Raw genomic sequence first — 23407 nt, 5'->3', positions numbered from 1 at the left:
TTTGTGCTTTTAGATTTTCATGTAATTTAACAAGAAGCAGAAGCTGTTCCCAGCCCCAGGTGACAAAAAGCTGCTGGTCTGAAGTATCATCCAGGGTCTGCCCAGTGCCTCAGCCCCCAGGGCCAGCACCAGCAGCCCTGCTCCAATGCTGCCATCCCAAAGAGCATCAGCAAAACCCCAGGGGAAGCAGAATTAATTAATTCTAAGATCCCAGTCCTTGTATTTTCACAGGGCCAAGTCTACCCCTGTATCAGCACTGTGTGTAGCAATTATGGATGCATCACTTTAATTTACTTTGCCCTATTCTTTTTTACTGGAACACCACATAATGTTCTTGATTCTTGGGTCAAAAGCATTAGCCATCAGTATCACAAACACTACGAAGAGCAAGGTATTTGTTTAGATCCTCTCTCCCATTTTTTCTCATGAAATGAACCTGCTAATATGTGTAAAATTTACACTTATCTCCAGCAGCAGGTGCTCTCTGGGCCTTGGTTTCAATGTTTAGCTCTCACCAGAAAGGATATTTTTCCCTAAATGCAAACTTCCCTGCTGCAACTTGTAGAATCATTTACACATCATTGACAAAACCAACATTTTAACAGTGGTTTGTTCCTTCAAGCCAGGGCAGCCATCAGAAAAAAATTAAATATACAAAAACTCTGCAGTCAGTAACTTAATGGTAAAAAATGAGTTTATTTTAGAAGTAAAAAATAACAAAGTTACAAACAAAAGACATTTTCTAGCTAGGATTTTATTCTTATATAAAAATATCTCCAAAAGCCTTTAATAAACAGTCTATGATACATCCTGCATCACACTATACATATTTAGCTTTTCACTGATTAATAATTTGAAACTACAGCTAAGGTCCAGAGCAAACTGTCTCAAGGTGACCATGTTGTAGCTGGAGAGTGCCTGGTTTGGGCCCGTGAGGTGAGCCTTTGTCTGAGCCGCCGCACTTCTGCCATCAGCTCCCGCTCCTGCCGTGCCAGTTCTGCTCGTCTTCTGCCTAAAGACATTGAAGTGCAAGAAACTTAATATTGCAACTAGCTGTTTTCCATCAACACTACAAATACCTGTTGGAAAATGGACATCTCTGGCAGAGAAAAGCTGGTTTTCAGTACCACTGGATGTGGGGCAGCCCTCAGATTGGTAAGAACAAGTCCTTTGAAAGCGGTGCCTCTGTTTGCCACCAGGTCAGATGCTAATGGGGGCTACAGCAGGTCCAGAGTGTTGCTGTGGGATCTCGGTCTCCTCAGGGCTGAGCCCCTCTGGGATACCCCCTCAAAGGGGAGTTTCCCTTATCTCAGTTCCCACTGTCTGCAGACTTTTGTACATAAGGTGCACGGGAATTTCAACTATGCTTTCACTGCCAGAGTAACTAGGACAGACCAGAGGAAATTAGACTAATTCTTGACTCACTTCCAGTCAGATTTTGATGAAAGACAGCTCTACATCCTCTCAACATTCCCAAACCATAAACAGCTATGAAGACAGGAAAAGCATGGGCAAGATGATAAGGTTAGAATGCAACTAAACTAGGCTGAGGTTTACTAGGACCACTCTCATAACATGATACACTTCAGGTACTTCCTACCTGTGCCACCCCTGGTAGCAAAGACATCTTCTGCAGGTGTGAAAGAGAACACAACAATAAACTGGTTTACTATCAACTAAACACCCACACAACTAATGACTCAATCACACAGCCAGGTGTTCAAGCAATGCTCTGAAGCTAAATGTGAAAGAGACTCCTAACTTAGAAACTTACTGTGTGGTGATGATGCCAATGTAGACAAATCATCAAGACAGATGTTTCCAGACCTTGGCACCTGCTGGATTTCTACCCCTCTCTCTGTACATCTGGCCTTAAAATTGTGCAGGCTCTCTGTGGGAAAAGGAAAGAAGGGTTCCTTATAAATTAAAAATATTGAAGCTTCTAGTGAATTTTTCTAGCTGGAGGTAAAACAGTTTTTCACCAGGAAGCAAAGCTAGAACAATCACCCACTCCAGTTAATGGCAAGTACAATTTGCTCAGAATTAGAGGTCAATGTTTCTACTCTTCGGGTCAAAGCTATGCATCACTGCATTTCATTTTAAGGAATTACAGCTCTGTAATTTCATTAATTTCTTAAAATTCCCTTTAAGAAATTACAGCTCTTTAAGAAATTACATGTGCTGTTTCTTCCTATATAATTAATCTTCTGACAAATAGGCCACTAAGATCATATGGAATATGGCTACTCATGCTTGTAGTTTTAGGAGCCACCCATTTTAATTATGCCCAGTTGCAAATTACTCCATACTAAACATTAGGTAAATAAGGACAAAGGCTGAAAAAGTTTGCCCAAAGCAATACTAATCACCTAACCCTAATATTAATCATTAATTTTATGTGAGCCTTGGAAGCATGGTGGGAGGATAGGAGAAATACCTGCAAAAACACACATATGCAGCACTTGAGAAGGATGTACTGGACAATTCTGGAAGCACATAAATATGTTGGGGTTTGTTTGGGGTTTTTTTTGAACAAACACTTGGAAAATCCATTCCTTGATATAATACTGTATGTCATCACAGGACAACATTATCTGCCAGAAAATTTTGAATGGATGCGATTTTACGATGGTTTTAAGATGACCTAGATCTGTGCTCTTACCAAAAATGCCATTTATATTGCTGCATTTGACAGATATCAAACTGAGATTTCTTTCCAAGTCTGGCCTTGGAAAACAGATATATCAGTTTAATGAAAGAATATTGCCAAAAAGCACTTATGGAGTGCTTAGTAAAGGAGTTATGCTTAAGTTTATCCCCAGTATTGGACAGTTCATTTATATTCAGTCATTGAATGCTTCATGCCAACATCCACACAGAACTGTATTATCTACATGCTCACCAAAACAGCCATCTTCCCTATGCAGCTTCTCAGCCAATTCTAATGCATCATTCATTTTGTCATCTAAGAACTGCTTCCTGTGCCCATCTGCAGCAGCAGCCGCCTTCTGCTCTTCCTCCAGTCGAGCTTTATTGTGTACAACCTCTTCCCACTGTGCAACAGAGATATTAAATGTCTTCAACAGATGTGTTGTAAGGAAAAAGCAACAAATAGGACCATCTGGATTATTACAGATTACACTTCACCCTAAAATCAAAATACGTTAGACAGCTGTGTGAAGGTTTCATTTTGAAAAATGTCTCATTCAAATATCTGGAAAAAGGTAAAAGTCTTGGGTTAGAGTATAAAAATGAGAGGAACTTAAAGAAATAGGAATATGCTTTCCCTAAGGCTAAAACATCCTTACCAATTCACTCTTGTGCTCCCAGAAACTTCCAGTTAAAACAGAGAGTTCTAACAAAGTATTTCTCTATTGAATTTCAGCTTTCTGCACTCCCCGTTACAGGCAAAAGACAGTTACATTTTTGCCAGGCCCACTTAGAAAAAGAAATTATGCAAATACCTTTTTTTCTTCAGTCTCCCTCATGGCCTTTAGCAGTTCAGCTTCTTTCACCCTGTTGTCATGCAGGAGCTTGACAATCTCTTTGTAGCACCTCTCCCGGTCCTGATCATCACGCCTAAGTCTCCGCTGCGCTTGCAGCCTCCAGTCAGTGTCAATGTGCTTCTGCTCAGCTTTGGCTAAATTTTCTTCAGCCACCTAATAAAACACCTTTCTTAGCAGAAATTCATTTGTATTCCAACTGCACAGCCTTACCTACAGACCAGGCAAAACAAACTGAGGTGTTCTCCAGTATCCTTGTCAGATGTCCTTGCTAGAGCCACTCACTAACAGGTGCAGCTGACATAAAATTGATACCTGAATGCCAATACTTTCACCCACATCCATCTGCTTCCAAAAATCAAATGCTGTTTACAAAAATTCAGACCCATATGTTTATTTCTAGACAATATACAAATGCAGATGCTAAGCATATGGGCAGTGGGATAGCTGCAACTATTTTTCCAACTGTGCAGTTACAAGCTCTGAGCTTGAAAATCTGAGCAATTCCTAATGTCAAGCTATACACATTCATTACTGTGATCTAGAAGACAGCTTCTACAGCTGAATTTCTTGCCAAGTACTACCAGCTGAAATCTCCTTTGAGGCTATCTTTTATTTCATTATGGTTACAAAAAAAGCATATTCCTTAACAGGATGATGACTTGTTTTGAAAAGCACTTTTGAGTCTTACATGGTTTCTAAGTTTTGAGAAGTAAAAAAAAAAAGTAATATTTCTGGCAGGTCCAGAGAATTTCAATATTACTCAGCTGTTTGGACACTTCAGTCAGATTTTTGGAAAGCTCAAAATTTTAAACATAGAATCTTGATCGATTAATATAGGATATATTAACAATATATAATCATGTATATTGTATTATATATTACATAATAATATATATTATATAATAATATATAAATAATATATAATTAGAAATCAGATTTCTTTAGAAAATATTTCCTTATTAACTTGAACAAGTTAATTACAGTCAAAATACTATTAAGCAGTACTACTTGCATAAGTTAACATACTGACTCTCTAGAACACTTGTTCAGTACAATCATCTTACTGTATGAGCTTTCTGTGTTTCTTCTCTATCTATTTCTATCAATCTCTGAACACGTTGATCTTCCAGATCCACCTTTCTTCGATGGGCTTCTACCTCTTCTTTCATTTCCTTTGTAACTCCCTCTTGGTCTTTGATTAGATGCTGCCAAGCACACAAACAAAAATTACTGTTGCTAAGCTACTAGCTCACATTGGTAATTCCATCTCTTTAACACTTATTAAAATTTCATTAAACTAGTATCTGAATATATCCACACATCTCATCCCACTACATATCATAGCTGTCCAAGAAAGTCATAGACCCTGCTGTTTTATCCGCTTGGAATTAGATCAAGCATGAGTCATAACAGTCGCCTGAGTCTTGACAGGGGATGTGATTCCATTCTCCAGATTACTATGGTGAATAAAAGCAGAATTCCAATCTAAATGAACTAGATTCATCATGAAGATATTACACAATTTATGGCAAATTTTAGCCAAAATCTCAGAATGTTTCACAACTATAAACTGTGTTTCACAGCACTGGGACCTGTAACAAACACATCTGCAGCTTGAACACAGAGATGATTTGCCAAAGTAGCACAACCCAGCAGCAGATCTAGAAACAGGATTTTAGTGTTCCACCTTTTCTTCGCATTGACCAGGGCACATCTACACAATTTTCCGCAAAAGTTATAACCCCTTCCCAGGCCTGTAGGAATCTATTGATTTATTGATCTATCCTTTGAAGCTGGAGTAGGGACCCTTGCTGATGGCAGTGAATAGTGCAGGGAAAGCCTGTCTGCACAGACTCTTGTGGGCAAACAGAGATTCTCAGCATTAAATAATTGCTACCTTTCTAGCCTAGAGAGGATGATCACTGTAAAATTAGTTCCCTTAGAGAGCTGACTTTACATGTACCAGAATATACGAGCTTAGCCTGGTTTGTGTTATTTATCTACAATACAGTTGGCTGTGTACTGAATAAAGGCTAACAGAAATTTAGCCCATTCATGCTCAATATGGATTATAAGAAGTTTATAATCAAAAGCTATAAAAAACTCAAATATAAGTTGACACGTTTCAAAATGAGGGTCAGAGAGCTGGATGTCTACTACTCCTTTATTTAACTGGATCTACACATACTCAAGATGGGTACATGTAGCTTTGATTTCTAAACACTTAACTGAGTATTTTTAATCAAAATGTACATATTTTAACTGTCTAAAGCCTTCCATTGGCATCCTTGCTTTGCAGTAATTTATAGAAATTATTTATAATAATTAAGTAAAATTTAACTTTAAACAGAATTACTGATTAAAACTGTTTATTATTGAATAGCCATTTTTCTGAATAAATAAGTCATTTCAGAAAGGAACTGCACATTCCCAATGAACCATCCACTCCTTTTTGCTTAATGATGTTGTTGGCAGCTAGACATTTTTTCATCACCTACATCAATCTGCTATACTGTTCTATCCAGAAAATGCAGATATGTCTGGATATCACAGATGAAAAGGTGGGAGTTCCTGGATGAGGAACACATTGTTACACACTTATTTCTTGTTTACATGTTCCTCACTTCCCTCAAGCAGCTAAGCCCACAACTAAACCCTGCAGCAACCAATGATACCTCAGAGCACAGGAGAAGAATAAAATGAGGAGGGTATGAGTATTTTCACCCCAAACTCCCCAAGATAACAGTGAGTTGTGTTAATGCTTTTATCAACAGAGGATTTATTCTAAAAAACAGTTATTAAAGAGAAAGAAAATAGGCCCCCTTTCTCTTCACAAGGTCTGGCTGAAGGAATACAATCAAATCCAAGAACTTCAAAGGAAGAACCATTAAATATTTATATTTAGTATAGTTCCCCAATAATTACCTGTTCAAAAAGCTGTTTTTGTGATTCAAGTTCCATCTGCCGTAGTTCTATATCTTGAACAGCAGCAGCTGTTTCCTGCTCTCTCAAAGATGCCTTGTGGGGAAGAGAAACCCATGAAAACACAGTAAAAAAATTCTTCTGCTTTAAAAAAGTTATCAAGTAGAATATCCAACCCCTGACGCCCGTAAGTTCTGACTGACATTCTGTCATATGAAGAATGGAAAATACCGCATAACAGAAGCACAGGGCAAGGTGGAAAAGAGGCACAGGAAGAGTTTTGCATCCAGCAAAGCTATGTTAGAGAAATACCAGTCTTGAGCTAATGCTAAAAACTTGCCAGGTGCAGCTCTGAATCAAGTAAGGAGTCTCTGAAGCCAGAACTCTGTGGAGGACAGTAGGCAGAAGGGGAAGTGGCTGCTTTGCACCTCACAGAACCTGTGCTGAGCTGGAGCTAAGGAGTGTTACAGTGCCCTGACTGCAGAAACAACCACCCAGCTGCACTGTGCCTTGCAAAGTGTGTTGTTGAACCACAAGGAATAGTCCTGCAAAGGCTCAATTTGTGCCCATGAGTTGCAAAAGCTTCCATTCTCAGCACCTGCATGCCATGGCGCCCGGGTTAGTGATTTGGAAGCAGAGCCAGGCCTGACCAGAGGCCACTGCAGAGCCTCTCAAACAACGGCAGAGTTAATGTGCAATCTGGACATACAGCCCACAGACAGCTGAGAATTAACTCACTAGCCCTTTAAGGAGCTCAATTACATTTTTCAACACTGCCACTAATCAGGTGACTCTGGCTTTTCTCAGGAATTTTGCCAGTTAAAGCAAGCCAGTGGAACATACTAAGTGCCAAATAAAACTGTTAAATTTTACATTTACCACTTAAAGCAGTCTGCCTCATTCTAAATACACCTCTGGGCTCACAAATTACAGTATATCAACTGAAATTTTAGTTATGCATTTTTTCCTTTTTTATTTTCCCTATTAAACCTTACAGAAAACAATTGTTTGAGCAATACTCAACCTTTCTTGCAATTTCATCATCAAGACGCTTCAGTTCCATTTGAAGCTGATCTTGCTGGTAGTTCAGAAAACGCCTTCTTGAAGCATCTAGAAGTTGCAGTTCCTTTACTTTCAGTTCTTTTTTCCCAACAGCAAGCCTTCAAGGCCAAAATAAATGGAAATAAACAAACAACAGAAATAATACTGTATATGTAAATGGTCAGTACCAAAGAGCACAAACACGCAATGCAGTTAGCCATTAATTACTGTGAGCTCATCTCCAGCTTAACAAAGCTTAGGACAGTTGCTTTCATTCCTGTAAATTGTCCAGTTTTCATTTATGAGACAAAATTAAATTCACAGACACACATCTTCTAATGGCACTATCTCCAGTTAAATTTTGAAGTCCTGTGCCCTGTTTCTGCTCCACTTTAGTAAGTACTAGTTTAGTGTTGCAAGGATCCAAAACTGGAAACTACTCCTTAGAATAATTGCCAGTGTTCCTCTTGCTGCACAAAATTAGTCCCAAGTTTATTTGGTAAATATGAAACTCTTTCAAGGAACAAAACCACAAACTCAAGGATTAGTTTGTAAATAAAGGTCTGCTGTCCTCTTAAAAAAAAAACCTGTAGGTTACAGAGGTTTAGGAGATGTGCTCAAAAACGTGGTGGTTTAATGGTGAACTTGGCAGTGCTGGGTTAAATGTTAAATTTGATGATTTTAAAGGTAATTTCCAACTTAAATGATTACATGATTAACTGTAGTCCATCTAATGGACTACATTAGATGGACTACATGTTGAAATTCCCTCAAAACCTTCACAACTGCAAAATGCACAAACTTACAGTTCAGCTTTATTTACTATAATGACTCTTTGCTTATCAACTGATACACAAAGCAGTTTTTTTCCTAGATCTACTAGAAATCCAAGGCTGTGTACAGTCACTGATCCTGTAAGAGACTCTCGTATCTGCAGTGTGGGTCTGCCCACAATGCAAATCTGAAGTCTCAGTGTGCAGACACACAGCAACTGACTGTTTAAGAGACTTCCCAATCCAAAGGAACCAGACAAATGCCTGGGAGCTGAGACAAAAATATGAAGCGACTTGACCTTGAATCTGCTGTATTCCCTCCAGGGAGTAATAGGTGAGGTAGTAATACAACCCAGGATCACTTAATTCCTACACCAAAATATGACCCACCAGACCACAGTTATCCCACACTGCAATTTATACAAATTAGTGGTTATTTCTCCTTTACTCATGGTTAAAAATGTAATAGCAGGCTACAGTAGCCAGACCCCTAATGCTTCCTGTATTCTAATACCTCTGCCTCTGTTCTGCCAACTTCTCTTCTTCTTCTAGCAGGATTTTTCGCTTCTGCTCTTCAGCTTCTCGAAGTAATTTCTGCTTTCGATACCAGGCTTCATCTTCTGCTTTCTGTTCCTGTGCTTTGGCTTCTGATTCATGTGCTAATTGTCTACATGTAAGGAGGTCACACGTTAATTATTCATATAAAATATCAAGAAATTACTTGATTAGTTTGAAATTGATGACAGTACTAGCAAAGAACTGCTGAAATGAGAAGACATGAAAGAATATGGCATTCCCATCGTAGTGACAAAGTACATGAGGAAGTTACCGTATTGACTGTTAGAGACAACAGGGCATTACAGATGAGCTCAGATACTTCCTAAGGGTGCCTTGGCATCATGGTACCCACTGATTTCAATAGCAAGCTAAGAATTCCTTGGTCCTTAAAAACTGGGACTCCACAAGGTCAACAGAGGTTTGGGCTCTGGCTTTAAGCTTCCAAGTTTGGTGACCTGTGGCCCATTATCTTCTGCTAATTAGCAAACATTTTTTATATAAGATAAGACTAATGATTTAATGCAGAAACATGTCAAACCAAGTAACTCTCAATCTTTAGCAGCTATTTAAAGTAATTTTCCTGAATTTTCTTATCTCCTTTCTCAAGCATACACATTACAACATACAAAGGCAATTATGTCCACCTGTCCCTCCCAGCCTGAGACTGTCTTCAATTTCCCACTAATACCTCTTTCGCAAGTATTCAATTTCATCCTGCCTGATCTTCTCCCATTCCCGAGCTTGGTAATCCACAATGAACGTGGGATATTTATTGAATACAGGGTACTGTCCTTTTGTAAGTGGTGTGAAGTCATCAAGCATGTGCTGTGGATGGATATCCAGTGGTGTAGCCTCCATAAGATGATAGGCTTCCTTAATCACAACATTAATGTCCACGTTGTTACGATGATGAAAGAAATACTGTAAGAGACATGCTGCCATTTACATTCTACACAATATTATGCACTTTTGTGTATTTTTACATAAATATATATTTATTTTTAATACACATATTTGGGAATAATCAGGAAAATGAGAAAAATCTGTAATTCAACAGTTAATTTTAAAAGTTTTTAAAGTGTTCCCTACCAATTCATAAAACATCACCAGCTCAAGTGACTTGAACCAAACTTCTTCAAGTTGAGAAAGGAAGCTATGGTTCTTTTCCTCCTCTTCAAATGGCAGCTATGTAAAGGATTTGGGAAGCTGGGCATCAATTTACAGTGTCTAACAGTGACTCCTAGCACTGGATAAACCTGCCTCGACTTTCAGTGTTCAGCCATGCAGCTCAGAGGTTTCTCCTCTTGCAGGACTACTCTTCCTGTCAAAGATCTTATCCACCAGGAACATCTCTAAATGGTCATTATTAAACATAGCAATAATGTTATCTGCTTGATGTCAGTCAAACTGAGTGCTCATAAGCACATTTTAGAGGAGGAAACCTTTGTTTGCCTACAGAGATATTTTCATAAGAAAAAGAATCCTCTTCCCATGGAACATTAAACATAAGGAAACATTTTAATTTAGCTTCAGAGAACCTCCAATAATACTGCCTAATTTTGAAAATCTGACAAGAGGATAATGAAACTACATCACAGAATTATTGTGTATTGTCTCCAGAGGAAGAAGTCCATACTAGATCCTCAAAAAAGAGACAGAATTATTTTGTGCTTGATGAACCACTGAAATTTTGAAAATGGCTTTTAGTGACATTCGAAAGTTTATGAAAGCTTCTAACGTTCTCCTTGCATGAAAATGCAGGAAACTGCTCAATGTTTTACTCATTTATTGTGTGTTTGTCAAGTACCAGATATTAATATGGAAATGGATCTTCTTGTAACCTAACAACATATACAATATTTTATACATCTTTTCCACATGATTGACTCAAATATGAAGATGTTTACCTCAAAATCTGCTGCTTGATTACAGTGGAGCAAGGGAACTCTGGAACATATAATATAGGCAACAACAATCATTAGAAAGTATGAAGGATGGTTGGAGAATATATTGTCGAAGACTTTCAGCCATTCTTCTCTTGTTAGAACCTCAGATAATAGTGTTTCTAGGAGAGGCCAAGCATAAACCTAAATTATTTGGGAAAATTGACAAAATAACACATTAGTACAATTTTAGCATTCTTTTTAAAGAAATAATATGATTTTTCTTGCCTTATACCAAGAATCTATCAATTTATTAAAGAAAGAGGAAATAAACCAGAACATTTCAAGGTAAGTTTCATCACCCACTCTAAACATTCAAAGTTAATCTGGGGTGATTCCAAATACATTTCTTATTTCACTTGATGTCTAAATGTTATATTTAGATTTTTGAAGCTAAAATCATCCCTCCCTAGTGATAAACAGGGATTACAAAGTTAATTCATAATACTTATGTCCATGTTAAAAAAGGTACATTTATAACTTGATGAGTAGATTTATAAGCAATGTGGACTTGAAAGCAAAGAACTTCTAAAGAACTAAAGTAGCATATATCTGATCATGGACAAGGAAAAAAAACCAGGAAAACAATGATACATTCTTTACACTCCCACATAATTAACTGTTATTTAATGAAAACTCCCCCAAACTAGAAATAGATCAAAATAAAAGACTAGTGCACTATTATTCATTGCAGCATATTTTTGTGTACAAAACTGTCAAGAATATTACCTGTGAAGTCACATTGTATTTTATTAAATGCCGCAGCAGTTCTTTGTCATGGTGTGCCAAAACATTTTCCATCATACCAAGGACATTAAGTGGAGGATTGGGAAAGTACTCAAACCAATGCTGACAAAAATTAACTGAAAGAGAACAAGAAACTGAATGCAATCCACTGTAATCCAGAGTGAAAGGCTCATGACAACCTTGAAGCTGCATTGTAAAGCTGATGCATTTAAGATATTATTTCAGGCAGCAAAACCCATTTAAGATACTCCTATCTCTTCTCTTTCTGAGTATTCCTAAACCATACCCACAGTACACTACTCCTCCAGCTGCACTAGCATGAGTTTTTGTGTCAGTATACTGTGAACCAGACTGAAGAACTAATCTGGCTCAAATATAAAGTGAAAAAAAATCTGTGATCTGTGGGACTAAGGCATGGGAGGCAGATGGGAATACTTAAACAAGTATTTCTGTCTCAAAAAACTACAGTCTGGATCAAGTAATTTTTAACATACTAAGAATAATTTCTGTAAACTTGGATACTTATTCACCAACAGCATGTGCTTGCAAAGGGGGGTACGTATGCTTGGCAGCACATATCTTCTGTAGACTTAGCAGCAGCTGCAACAACTAATTTAAGTGTAAAGCACTTTAATTTAGAATATTTCTTCAGAAGACAGCCACAGCCAGTATTCAGACAAATGTTTAGTTTTGAGTTACCACATGCTCAGGACAACTAAACAGAGTAAAACCTTGAAAGAGATCATTCCCTGTTGACTGGGAGCAGGTGACAGGTGGGGTGGGTGGCTGTGACTACTTTTCCCATGTCTCAGATACTTAATTATTATGATGTAATTATGCTAGATACATTTGAGTTTGCAAATGCCAGATACATTTCAATTGGACTTTACAAACACTGTTAAAATTGCTAACTTTTTACTAGAAACACTGCAAAAGGAAGTCTCATAGTTTGAGGTTTTTGTTTTAAGCTCTATATTAATTCCTGGTAACAAACACCTTGGTGACCTCTAAATAAGGAAATGCCTTATTCATTTCAGCAGCAAAAGCTCTTTTGCATTGGAAAGCTTAAACGTGTTGCAGCATATTTGAGTTTTTAAAATCATTGCTTACCTACTACTGTAGCAACAACTTCAAAGCAGATCAGTTGGTTGTTCTGGAATAGTTTTACAAATGGGAATGCTAGCAAAGGCAGGTAAGGTGTCTCAGCAAAGATAGCAGACCAGTGAGCTAGGGCTGACAAGGTCCTGTACAAAGAGGCAAACAAAGGTGTAGAAAACATTGATCCAAAACCAAACAAAAATATGTATTTTACAACCACAACATAGAAAAACTGTGAACTTCAAGACAGATGCAGGATTGTATGAGTTACCGAAACAAAATTGCATGAGGGCACTACTGTGTCATTTCAGAATTTTTCTAACAGCTGATTCCAGCTGCTGGATACATTTCAGATGACTATATGAAAATAAAAATCTGTAATATTTAAATAAATAATATATTTTACCTCTGTAGAACTCTCAGCAATTTCCTACTTTTGATAGGATACTCTTTCTGAATATTTACGAATGCACTGTGGATTCCCCTGTCTATCAGGCTACTGAATGCCAAGTGGTTTTCAGGAAGTTGTAATAAGGAACGCCAAACAAACATCCTGCAATTAAAATGCAGCCTTAGTCAAGGAAATTCTTTTTCATAGGCCAGTAAACACAAGCAATTTTATTTTGTGCAAGCATGAACATGCACACAAAAAATACCTGTACTTAGCTGGATATTCTCCAAATCCTTTCAATAAGGCCTGCAGACGTTTCTTGTTTAATCCACTTGGCAATTCGTTCTACAAAACAGGGTATCAACAATAAATGTAACCATTTTCTCTTTATCATATAGTGTAAAAAAAAAAAAATCACACATATATTGCTGTGTTACATAGTCCTAGGAACTTCAACAACAAAAAAAATGTAATTCAAAACATCATTTATTGTCTCCTGAACTCAAAGAACAGTTGCCATTGATTTCAGTCAGAAGCATACCAGACCCAAACTGACTGAATTATGTACTATTAAATGATGGATATAGCAAACCATAAAGAATACTAACATAAGAAATTGATCATATGATGATACATGAGCAGGAATATAATTATTTATTTATATGTACGCACACACACAAAAAAAGCAGGAAATAAAGACAGAGCAAATGGAACCATGATGACAGAGGGGAATAAATGTAAGAGTCATTAATCTCTAAATAATTAAGAAAAAAAGGAAATGGATTCTAGGCAGACATTTTAGAGGCACCAGTATGCTTTCTGCAGGGAAGCAGATCAGATCTAGCAAATACCAAATGTGTCATAAGTTGCTTGAACAACTGCAGAGGTACCCCAGACTGGAGGCAGCACTGGCTGTGTCACATACTGTAGGAGTATGGGCTAAAAAGAGAGAGAAAATGGTTCTAAAATTTCCTTAATCCCTGATCTGCTCAAATATCCAAATGCAACAGTGCCTGAATTTATTTTTAAAGCAAATGGCAATGAAATATAAACACTGCAGACTGAAGGACAAAATATTTGCAAAAAAACTTCTGCCTACCTCTTTATTTTCAAGTGATGTAGTTGCTTGCACTTTTAGCAATCTGCTTTGAATTTTGCTTTGTTTGGATTTCCATGGACCCTTTGACTTTCCTGAAGTCACTTTTGTGATCAGTTTATTTTCCTCTGGTGTGTACTTGGGCCCATCTTCTACAACTTTGAACATGGCTGGTGGAGGCTAGTATTAAGTGCAAACACCTTGATTAAATCTTGTAAGACAGATTACACAGAAATGTAATTTGTTGTTTATTTTAAATGCCATGTTTTCCAGTTTGATGGCCATAACAAGAAAACTAGAAACACTTTTAAATTGTAAATAAACAGACATAGATTGTATATTCCTGAAAAAGAATGGCAATGAATAAAACTGCACTAACTGTGAGAAGGTTTATGTAGCTTCCAAACTAGCTCAAACATCATGTTATCTCCTTGCTTAGCAAACAGTAAAAATGTAATTGGGATAGTATATAGATGTATATCATGTTCAGGTTATTTACTTTAGTGTGTTGCTCAATGTAATTAAAATACTTTGCATTTCTATAACACCAGTTAAAAGTATACAGAAGACCTTTACAAACTTTAATTAGTCTTCAGTGTCAAGCAGGTATTAATTAATTCAATGCTGGAGATTGTGAAAGCAAGTGACAAAGTGGATATCCCAGTTCATGTCAGCAAAAGTGCAAATGGAATGCATGTGACATCTTTACACATCCTTCCTCAGCTCCAGCTCCATCATTATCCAGAGCTGGTTACTGTTTACTTCAAAGACACGGTGATTAAAGATATATGGAATTCTGTATTTAGAAAGCTGACTCCCATTAATAAATTAATGTAATAAAATAAGAACTGGTATTTAGAATGTTTGTTATTTAGGAAGGATTAGGAGTGTATGATTGTGCCATAAATGATGGGTGCTGGTATCCCATAACACAGTAAGAAGAACAAAATCACAATAACAAAAACACCATTCATGCCCACAGTTTAAGAGAACATTAGCTGCAAAATGTTTCCTATAGGAAATGGAACAGAAGAGGCACAATTATTCTGTTTCCATCTGCTCCAAAACACCATTACAAAAAGAAATTGATGCATGCAAATTGCTATAGGAAGAAATAACATCTCCCCCTTCCAACACCAGTAATACAGTGATATATATCACTTAAAAACATCAAATTACCTGACAGGCTGGAGGAACTATGAAGAAAACTGTACAAATCACTCATTTGTTTTTTTTGTATTGTTAAATATGACACTTCAACACGTTTGCAAACTACTGCTGATGCAAAACAAATGCAAACAAATATCATCTTTTAGGGGATTTACCGCTTTTTTAAGAAATGTAAAATACTCTACCTTATTTTCTTCTTGAGTCAAAGCTTGGACACTGTATAAGTTAAGGCTTCCATTTTCCATTACTGAGGCAATATACCGTCCATTGGGGCTAATCACTGCTGTACTAATTCCCTCTTCAGGACTCCCAATGTCAAAAAGAAGTTTGCATGATTCTATGTTGATAAATCTCATAACATTATCTTGACTTAACACTCCAAGGACCTGTAAGTTAAAAGGATTCATCCGCTAATACTGCCAATGCAGAACAAAGTGGGATCCCCAATTCAGCAATGACATTGCATTAAGCTAAAGGAGCGACTGAGCAAAGACTCAGCACAGTAACTTTAATTTTGTATCATATACCCCCATACCCCCAGTGCCTCCCAAAAGCCCTCCAAGCATAGGTGTTGAATTCACTAACCAAATACTCCTGTCTTAAGATTTATGAAAAAACTGACCTTATTGGAGCCCCCATCAAAACTGTCAGGGAGGAATTCCAGGTGACGGACACTTCGCACTTTCTCAGGCATCTGGATTATTCTTACCAACCGCTTTAATTGCAAAGACCATAAATGAAGATGATTTGACTTCCCACCAGCTACCAAAGTCCGACTATCCCTGGATCACAGGTAAAGGTTCCATCAGCGTACTATAATTTAAATTAGTGTTAGCTAAAAAGAGATTGTTCATTTTGTTCTATGCTCTCAAATCACTTTTGAATCAGCCATTATTCCTGTGATATTCTACTGAAAGAACAAAATAGCTCCTAAATAATAAAATTTGCTTTATTAAAGGGTACTTTAAACCTTATTTTAGTGGTCACTAAAAATCAATCTAATTAATTTCAACAGTTATGGGACTATAATAAAAACAGCTATCCTTGCTGAAAGTATCAGTCACAGAGCAGAGTTCAAAAGCTTATCATAGTATATAGCTCAATACTTCCACAAAATATTTCAAATAAAGAAAGAGAACCTGTTTAAAACCACAATTTTTATAGTCTACCTTTAGAATGTTTAAAATAGCAATTTACCTGGTAACTGCAAACACCTTATAAAATAATACAGAACCTTCTACAGGAGTTGGCAACTGGTATTTACAGTGAAGAGTATCAAATTCCCATGCAAAAACAGAATTATCTTTGAAACAGCTGAGAATGGTGTTACTCAATGGAAGAAAAAAAACCTGGAAGAATATGGAAAAGAAAAAAAAAATGGGATGTTGTCAAGGAAGTACGTTTTAAATTAACCAAAGTGCATGGCAAAATAAAATATGGCAGGTGTGACTATTACTGTAAGTGTTCATGGCAAAATAAAATATGGCAGGTGTGACTATTACTGTAAGTGTGCAAGGCTTGGATCCCACAGAGAGCCAGTCCCTGTCTCCTGTGACAGCCTAGAGAGGAGTAGGTGTGCTCTCTTTGCACTGGTTAAAACTTGTTGTACCCTTTGTTAAGTCAGTTTAACTCACTGAAATAACTATTAAATTCTATCTGTCTTATTTTTGTGACTGCTAAACTTTATTGTTTCCCATGAGTGCAGAGAGGACGCAATATAAACGCTGGGTACATTGCTGGCTGAGATTAAGTCAGTGCTACAAAGTTCATAGTTTCGGTCTGAATGATCTCTTGGGGCCTTGAAAATCTGGAAATATGGATATGTGGGCTGGGTTTCATCTTAGTGACTGAAAATTGGACATTCAGACCAAATGAGTCACTTGACAGTGAGCAAAAGTAACCTGTGGGGAAAAGAGTCATCTCAGCTACCAGAGTAATTTATTTTCAGATACACTGAGCTGTCTGTCCTCCTTCAGGGACCCTGAGGAAGACCAGACAATGAACTGAGAGCAGATGAATTTTGGTAAACTGGAGTACCGAACAGTTGCTACTTTTCTGCTTTGCCATAGAAAAGCACCACAGGATGGTCACAAGCAGCTGTTGAATAAACAGTGATGCTTTGGAAATGGTCATTGTAGATGTGTTGTATTCTCATTTGTCTCACCTGTTGCCTGTTCACGCTGCACCTCAGTCTCTCTTTTTTAATTAGCTTTGCCCCATACCAACCTAACAGAAGGTGTATGTGGGAGTGCAACTGGGCTTAAGAGGCATCAAAAAACACACAGGATTGGTGTGACACTGCTACACTGGCTCAGAGGGCAAGAAAGAATCCACCCATGCACACTGAGTGTCAGGCCTGTGGTCTAATAATAAATCTGAACTTCAGTAAAGCACTTACTATCTGTATGTCTTGGATCGTGGCATGAGAATAAATACCATTATTCTAAAGACAGGAAAATGTAATCTAGATCACTTGTATAATCTTATAAGAAATGGTATCACCAAACCAAGAGAGCAAGCTCTTGATTCCCAAATGTAATCTGTTCAATAATAATCACTAGTGTTTGGCTTTAAAGATTGTTTCCATACTGCAACATCCTGATCCTACCAAATTCCAAGAGCCACCTACCAAGAAGAAGTCCCTACTCATAGCTTACACAAAGAAAGATACTGAGCAGTAGAAAAAGCTGGTCTCCACTAGAGAAATGAATCCATCTTTGGAAGGAGGATGTTATGAATATTTCAGCAACATGAACTCCACAACAGTTTTAATAAAACAGACCAACAAAAATTTATGGATGATCTTTCACAGAGTAATTGCTAGGTGACTATTTTAAGATGATTGAATTTCTGCCTGACCCAGAACTGGGTGAGGACACTCAAATGAATAGCCTTGCTCTCTGCAAAAGCAGCATGACTTTTTAGTGGCCAGCCTGACGAGAACCTTGGTTTTCAGTGGTGTTTGTCAGACTATTCACTGCAGGGCAGCACGTGTGCAAGCCATGCTCAGGCACTGGGTCAGGATTTTCTGTAGTACTTGGACCGAAGTGTGACATTTGGTGGTGCAGGCAGACCTGTTTAAAGCAGTGTAATGCTAAGGAAGAGCTACTTTAATCACAAACATGTCATCCTTCTCATCTGGTGCTGTTCCAGTGTGTCTGTGCAGCAAACAGAAGCAAAGAAACCACTCAGCTGAAAAGCAGTGATTTCTTTTTGCCAAGTTCCTTTTCAGCCTCATTTGTTCCCACATTCAGCACTTTGCATGCACAGACAGAAGAGCTTCAGAATAAGAAGCTGAATGGGGCAAGTGGTGGTGACTGTTTGAAGTTACTATTATGACATCAAAACTGTTTTTTCAACAACACCCTTAAATCCCACTATCAATCAGGTTGGAATCAATGTACACAGTCCTCTGAGCCCACCCTAGGCCAAAGCAAGGTCAACCTGGAAGATGGCTCCAACTTCCAAATTAAATTAGGTAAGTCAAGTTTTGAGTATCTCTGAAGATGGAGGCTCCTTAAAAGTTCCCAGCATATTTCTGCAATGACTGAGTCATGATTTCAGGGGTGATATGATAGGATGACAGTTAAGATGAGATGCCCAAAGATGGCCAACAAGATTCAGCAGTATTTTAAAGACTATTTACAAGTAATGTGATTTTAATATGTGATGGCATACCTACTGCGGTGTGCTTGTTCACCCTTTAGCAATTGCTCTTTACTCACCTTTTGTATACCCACAGACTGACGAACATTCAGTTTTCTTATTCTCTGAAAGGTGTCCAAGTCCCACAGCTGAGCTGTATCAGTGGAAGTAGTGATGGCATACTTGCCAGAGCCATGGACAGAGATGGAAGATACTGAAGACTCATGGCCTCTCATCCAACTAACTAGCTCCTGGGTTCCTGCAGAAGTTGATGAAAAAGATATGAAAGTCATTCAAAGTGGAACAACTACTACTTTAGTCTTTATTGTCAACACTATGCTGTGAAAGATATTTTTAAGCATAACTAGTATATAACAATTTGCTATCAGACCCCAACACAAGAAATAAAGGTGGCAGTCTTCACATAGCTATTATACCTTAGAGGCACAACCTTTTTCCCCAAATAACAGATTTTATAAGTTATGCTCAGTTCTGCACAAAAAGCCAACTTGCACAGACTTGTTTAATTTAGCCTAAAAATCAATCTTGAAGTCATGAACAGTGTGATCAGTTAAGTTCAGCATGCCTCATAGAGTATCTGATGTGAACACCCACAGAAGCTGAGACTAGAATGTTCTAGTTAGAATTCTGCACTTGTTTTTACTTGTGGACAGAATGCGTGAATGACTACACAACTATTTACAGGTGCAAAGAAAAAAGGTTTAATGACAACGGGCTATGACTATAGAAAGGCAGAGTCAGGAAGCAACAGCTCATTAATTCTTTTAGAACCCAAAACATTTTTATGCTGTGCACTGCATTCTAAGGAAATGGCTCCTCTGACTACAATGTCTCCCACTTGTGACTGCATGACCACTAATCTTCCCTCAGCAACCAAACTGCACTCATGGCAATTACACTGTTTACATTGAGTGGTTTGCCTGGCAGCCCATGGGGTGGTTCCAGCTACTGCTGCGGCATCAAAGATAGGAAATGGCTATAAAGCAGCTCATAAAGACTAACAGTAAACTATCTGCTCTCCTTACAGACAATGGAGTGCTTAAAGCTGTCATCACCTGAGAGGTGACATGGGATTAGAGAGTATGTATTCTAAAGAAGGCGATGGAGCCCATCAAGTACTGTCTAATACCCTAAGGAACTGTACCAACTTAGGTGAGTACCATTCATATTTTAGAACATTCTTCAGTATGACTGGATATCTGGAAACAGCACCCTGTAAACATGCAGTACCCCCTGGAGTAATAAAGATTTCTCTAAGTGCATCCAGACATCTAGGTTTGAACTTGCTGTTGTTGAAAGGAAGAGAAAAAGTGCAGAGGATTTCAGACCTTAACTCTGACTCTTCCTCTATTTTGAAGAACATTGTGCTGTATTAAAATCTTCACAGATAAATTCAAACCCTAAAATTGTAAATGATTGATTCCTACAGGTTTTTTTTTTAATATTTAAATCCAGATAATATTTGGATATAATGGAGACATTACAACTACATTTTCTGATAGCTAAAGAATAACTTATGAAGAATGAATTGTCACTGCTCTTCACCATTTGGCTTCTAATCAAGACAGAGACATGCAGCTGTGATGTCAATTTTCAATATTGCTTTTGAATAAGGGTATAGAACTACTTGAATACTCGAAAGTATTGACATTGCTTTCTACATTGTCACTTTGTTCAAATATTTTACTGTAAATATAGTTAAGAACTTGTTCAGTTGCAAACTAACATACTGTCAATTGCTTTTGACTTTATTTTAATAGAGTACCTCATTCTAAGTAAACATATAAAAAACTACTTTAAAAAAAAGTAACATACCTAACTACAATCCTGTGGTAGACTTCAGTTAAACAGATGCCTGTGTGACTCAGTGGGAATAAAGAACTTTGGCAAAGCAAAAGGTTCTTTTAGGGTCATTTACCCAAGGACTACAACCAACATGGGCCCAAACTTTTCTTTTTCAGACAGATGGCATGAAATACATAGTATCATTTCCATAAAACAATATCCAAAAATTTAAGATCAAAACTAAAATTATGTAGGTTTTCATGCCAATAAAGATAGCATTTAAGCCTTGAAATTTCTCCTTACCTGTATCAAAGCACTTAACAGAATAATCTGCCAAAGCCACAAGGAACTCTGTCTTTCTGCGAAGATTAAATGCCAAAGCAGTGCAAGCCTGCATTGTTTTCTGAACAAGGTTGAACCTATTTAACAACAAACATTCTCAATGTGTTAGGAAACTTTGGTTCATTTAATGTCAAGTGAAATAATAACTTAATTCAGTATATTTCACAGAGAGAAAAAAATAAAGGGAGTAAGTCAATGATAATAGATCTAAAAATCAGTGCTAATATTTTAAAATTCAGTAGTAAATTTTGATTTATTGATTTATTTCTACAAATGAAAACACTAGGTTTAGTCTACTGTAATTTGTGGCTCTTTCACTGATCTGTACTGGCCCAAGAATAACTTCTAGTGGTAGCACTTAAGTTCTGTGACGTTGCTGTTCAGTTTACAGTTGCAAGCCTCTGGTTTTTTTTGAGCACCTAAACTAAAGAAATAACATTTAGGGAGCCTACACAGGACACCGAGTTGAGGTTTCAGCCCTGAACAAACTATTACCTATTTAAAACTATCTAGTTAAAACTTGACCTGTGGGATCCTGTCCAGGCAAGTTCCAACCTCCTGAATGCTACAGATGTCTCAGACAATTAAAAAGTCTTGATAGAAGTATTCTTACCTGTTCCCATTCAAGTCAAAAACATATATATTCCCTTGGCGGTCTCCAGCAAGGAGAGAATCCCCAGAATTGTTGAAAGCCACATTCAGAAAATGTATTGTCTTTGAATGGTACCCTTGGACACCGTGAATGATGTTCACTATAACTCTGTGAAGAAAGCCAGCAAAACAACCATGCTTAGAATAATTTTATTACCATTTATATCTGCAAGACATAGGATTAAAATGTTTCTATCTTCTGATTTTACAATTCTGATTTTCCATGTTCTATGAAAAGTCTTCCATTAAACCCATGCATTTCTCATATCAAAAATATACTACAAAGGAAGTAATTCACTGGGTTGGAAGGTAGCTAGGAGACATGTAAAGCACATGGGGGAAATTCACCATTCATCATCCTTTTGTGTGGTTCCCAGTTACCTGATTTCCATTATTAATGAATAACACTAATATATGCTGATGTATCTGAAAGCCAAATTCAACACTCAGCAAGGAACCTGGCTCATCATTACTACTGCAAAGAAATGTTCTAGAAAACTGAGAAGCTGTTCATTACTGTAAGAAACCACTCTGATTAGATGTGGGGGAAAACAGTTTTAGTATCACTTCTTTTCACAGTCTTCAAAAGCATTGGCATTTTTAAGCCTGAAAAAGAGAAGGCTCTGAGATGATCTAACTGTGGCCTTCCAATACCTGAAAGGAGCCTACAAGAAAGGTGGAGAGAGAGTTTTAACAAAGGCCTAGAATGACAGGACAAGGATGAATGGCTTCAAACTGAAAGGAAGTGGGTTTACATCAGACCTCAGGAAAAAATTCTTTACTGTGAGGGTGGTGAGACAATCAGAGTTCTGGATGCTCCATCCCTGGAAGTGTTCAAGGCCGGGTTAAATGGTGCTCTGAGGAACCTGGTCTAGTGGAAGGAGTTCAGACCCATGGCAGGGGGGTTGGTGCTAGATGATATTTAAGGCCCCTCCCACTCCAAACCACTCTATGAAGAAAGCCTTATTTATTACTATTCATCTGAGCTATTACAGAACAAAATTTCCAGTTTTCCACTTCTATCCTTGTATGGTGCTGTCCACATAAAATGCAGCCAGATGCAGAAATGTGCAGAATAAGCTGTAAGAGGAAGGTTCTTCCAGGAAGCAGGACATAGAGACTTGGAAGATCTGCTGTTCCTGGATTTATTGCTTAACACTAAGCAAGCCAATGATTTTGTATTATCACTTGGATGTAAATTCAGTTAAACTAAACACCTAAAACTATGCTGGATATTGGCAGGCTGATTAAAGACTGCAGAGCACTTGCAGAATGCTCTGACCATGGTTATACAAGATGCTGATAGCTCTCAGAGATATAGAACATGCTACCCAGTACCTTCAAGGGGCTGGGGGGTATGTTACAGAGTTTGAGTGAACACCAGAAGAAAGTCATACACCCATGGTGCAGACTAGAGATAAAACTAATTGCACCTCACTGTTAAGCCCATTATTTTCTTCAATAAAAGGGCCATAAAAACGAAACAAAAAAGATTAAATATTTTAAATTGTAATTGAAATCTAGTGATGCTTGTGTGGGATTATGACATTAAAGACCCTAACAAATGAAGTATGATTTCTACTTCTAAAACCAGCCTGAAACACAAGTACTTATCACTGCAGCTATAATACCTCCCAAGACCTTCTCAACATCACTCTGCCTTTCAGGAGCTTCCCTGCCACTAAATTAAGCCAGGAGAACACAGTTAGTTCACAGGG

General features: G+C 37.6%; 1 protein-coding gene across 9 annotated transcripts in view; it reads right to left on the bottom strand.

The window, feature by feature from the left end:
* Window positions 1–676: 676 nt before the first annotated feature.
* Window positions 677–23407, bottom strand: part of TBC1D31 (TBC1 domain family member 31) — a 23892-nt gene continuing 1161 nt past the window's right edge. Inside the window, exons 2-22 of one of the 9 annotated variants that reach the window (XM_033512429.1) lie at window positions 21652–21798; window positions 21000–21115; window positions 18971–19149; window positions 16443–16594; window positions 15868–16027; window positions 15431–15631; window positions 14079–14255; window positions 13245–13324; window positions 12995–13141; window positions 12601–12734; window positions 11473–11606; window positions 10708–10887; window positions 9489–9721; window positions 8757–8909; window positions 7453–7588; window positions 6432–6524; window positions 4571–4711; window positions 3465–3659; window positions 2903–3077; window positions 1775–1891; window positions 677–1012 (exon numbers count right to left, since the gene is read on the bottom strand). In XM_033512429.1, the coding sequence (XP_033368320.1) occupies window positions 888–1012; window positions 1775–1891; window positions 2903–3077; window positions 3465–3659; window positions 4571–4711; window positions 6432–6524; window positions 7453–7588; window positions 8757–8909; window positions 9489–9721; window positions 10708–10887; window positions 11473–11606; window positions 12601–12734; window positions 12995–13141; window positions 13245–13324; window positions 14079–14255; window positions 15431–15631; window positions 15868–16027; window positions 16443–16594; window positions 18971–19149; window positions 21000–21115; window positions 21652–21798 (3175 nt within the window). In that variant the 3' untranslated portion in view covers window positions 677–887. The other 8 variants (XM_015617287.3, XM_033512430.1, XM_033512431.1 and 5 more) reach the window with 8 other exon arrangements.

Source organism: Parus major, chromosome 2 (genome assembly GCF_001522545.3).
Source record: "Parus major isolate Abel chromosome 2, Parus_major1.1, whole genome shotgun sequence".
In the NCBI taxonomy this organism is placed as follows: Eukaryota; Metazoa; Chordata; class Aves; order Passeriformes; family Paridae; genus Parus; species Parus major.
Note: the sequence above shows the minus strand (reverse complement) of the source record. Positions and strands in the feature narration are given on the sequence as shown.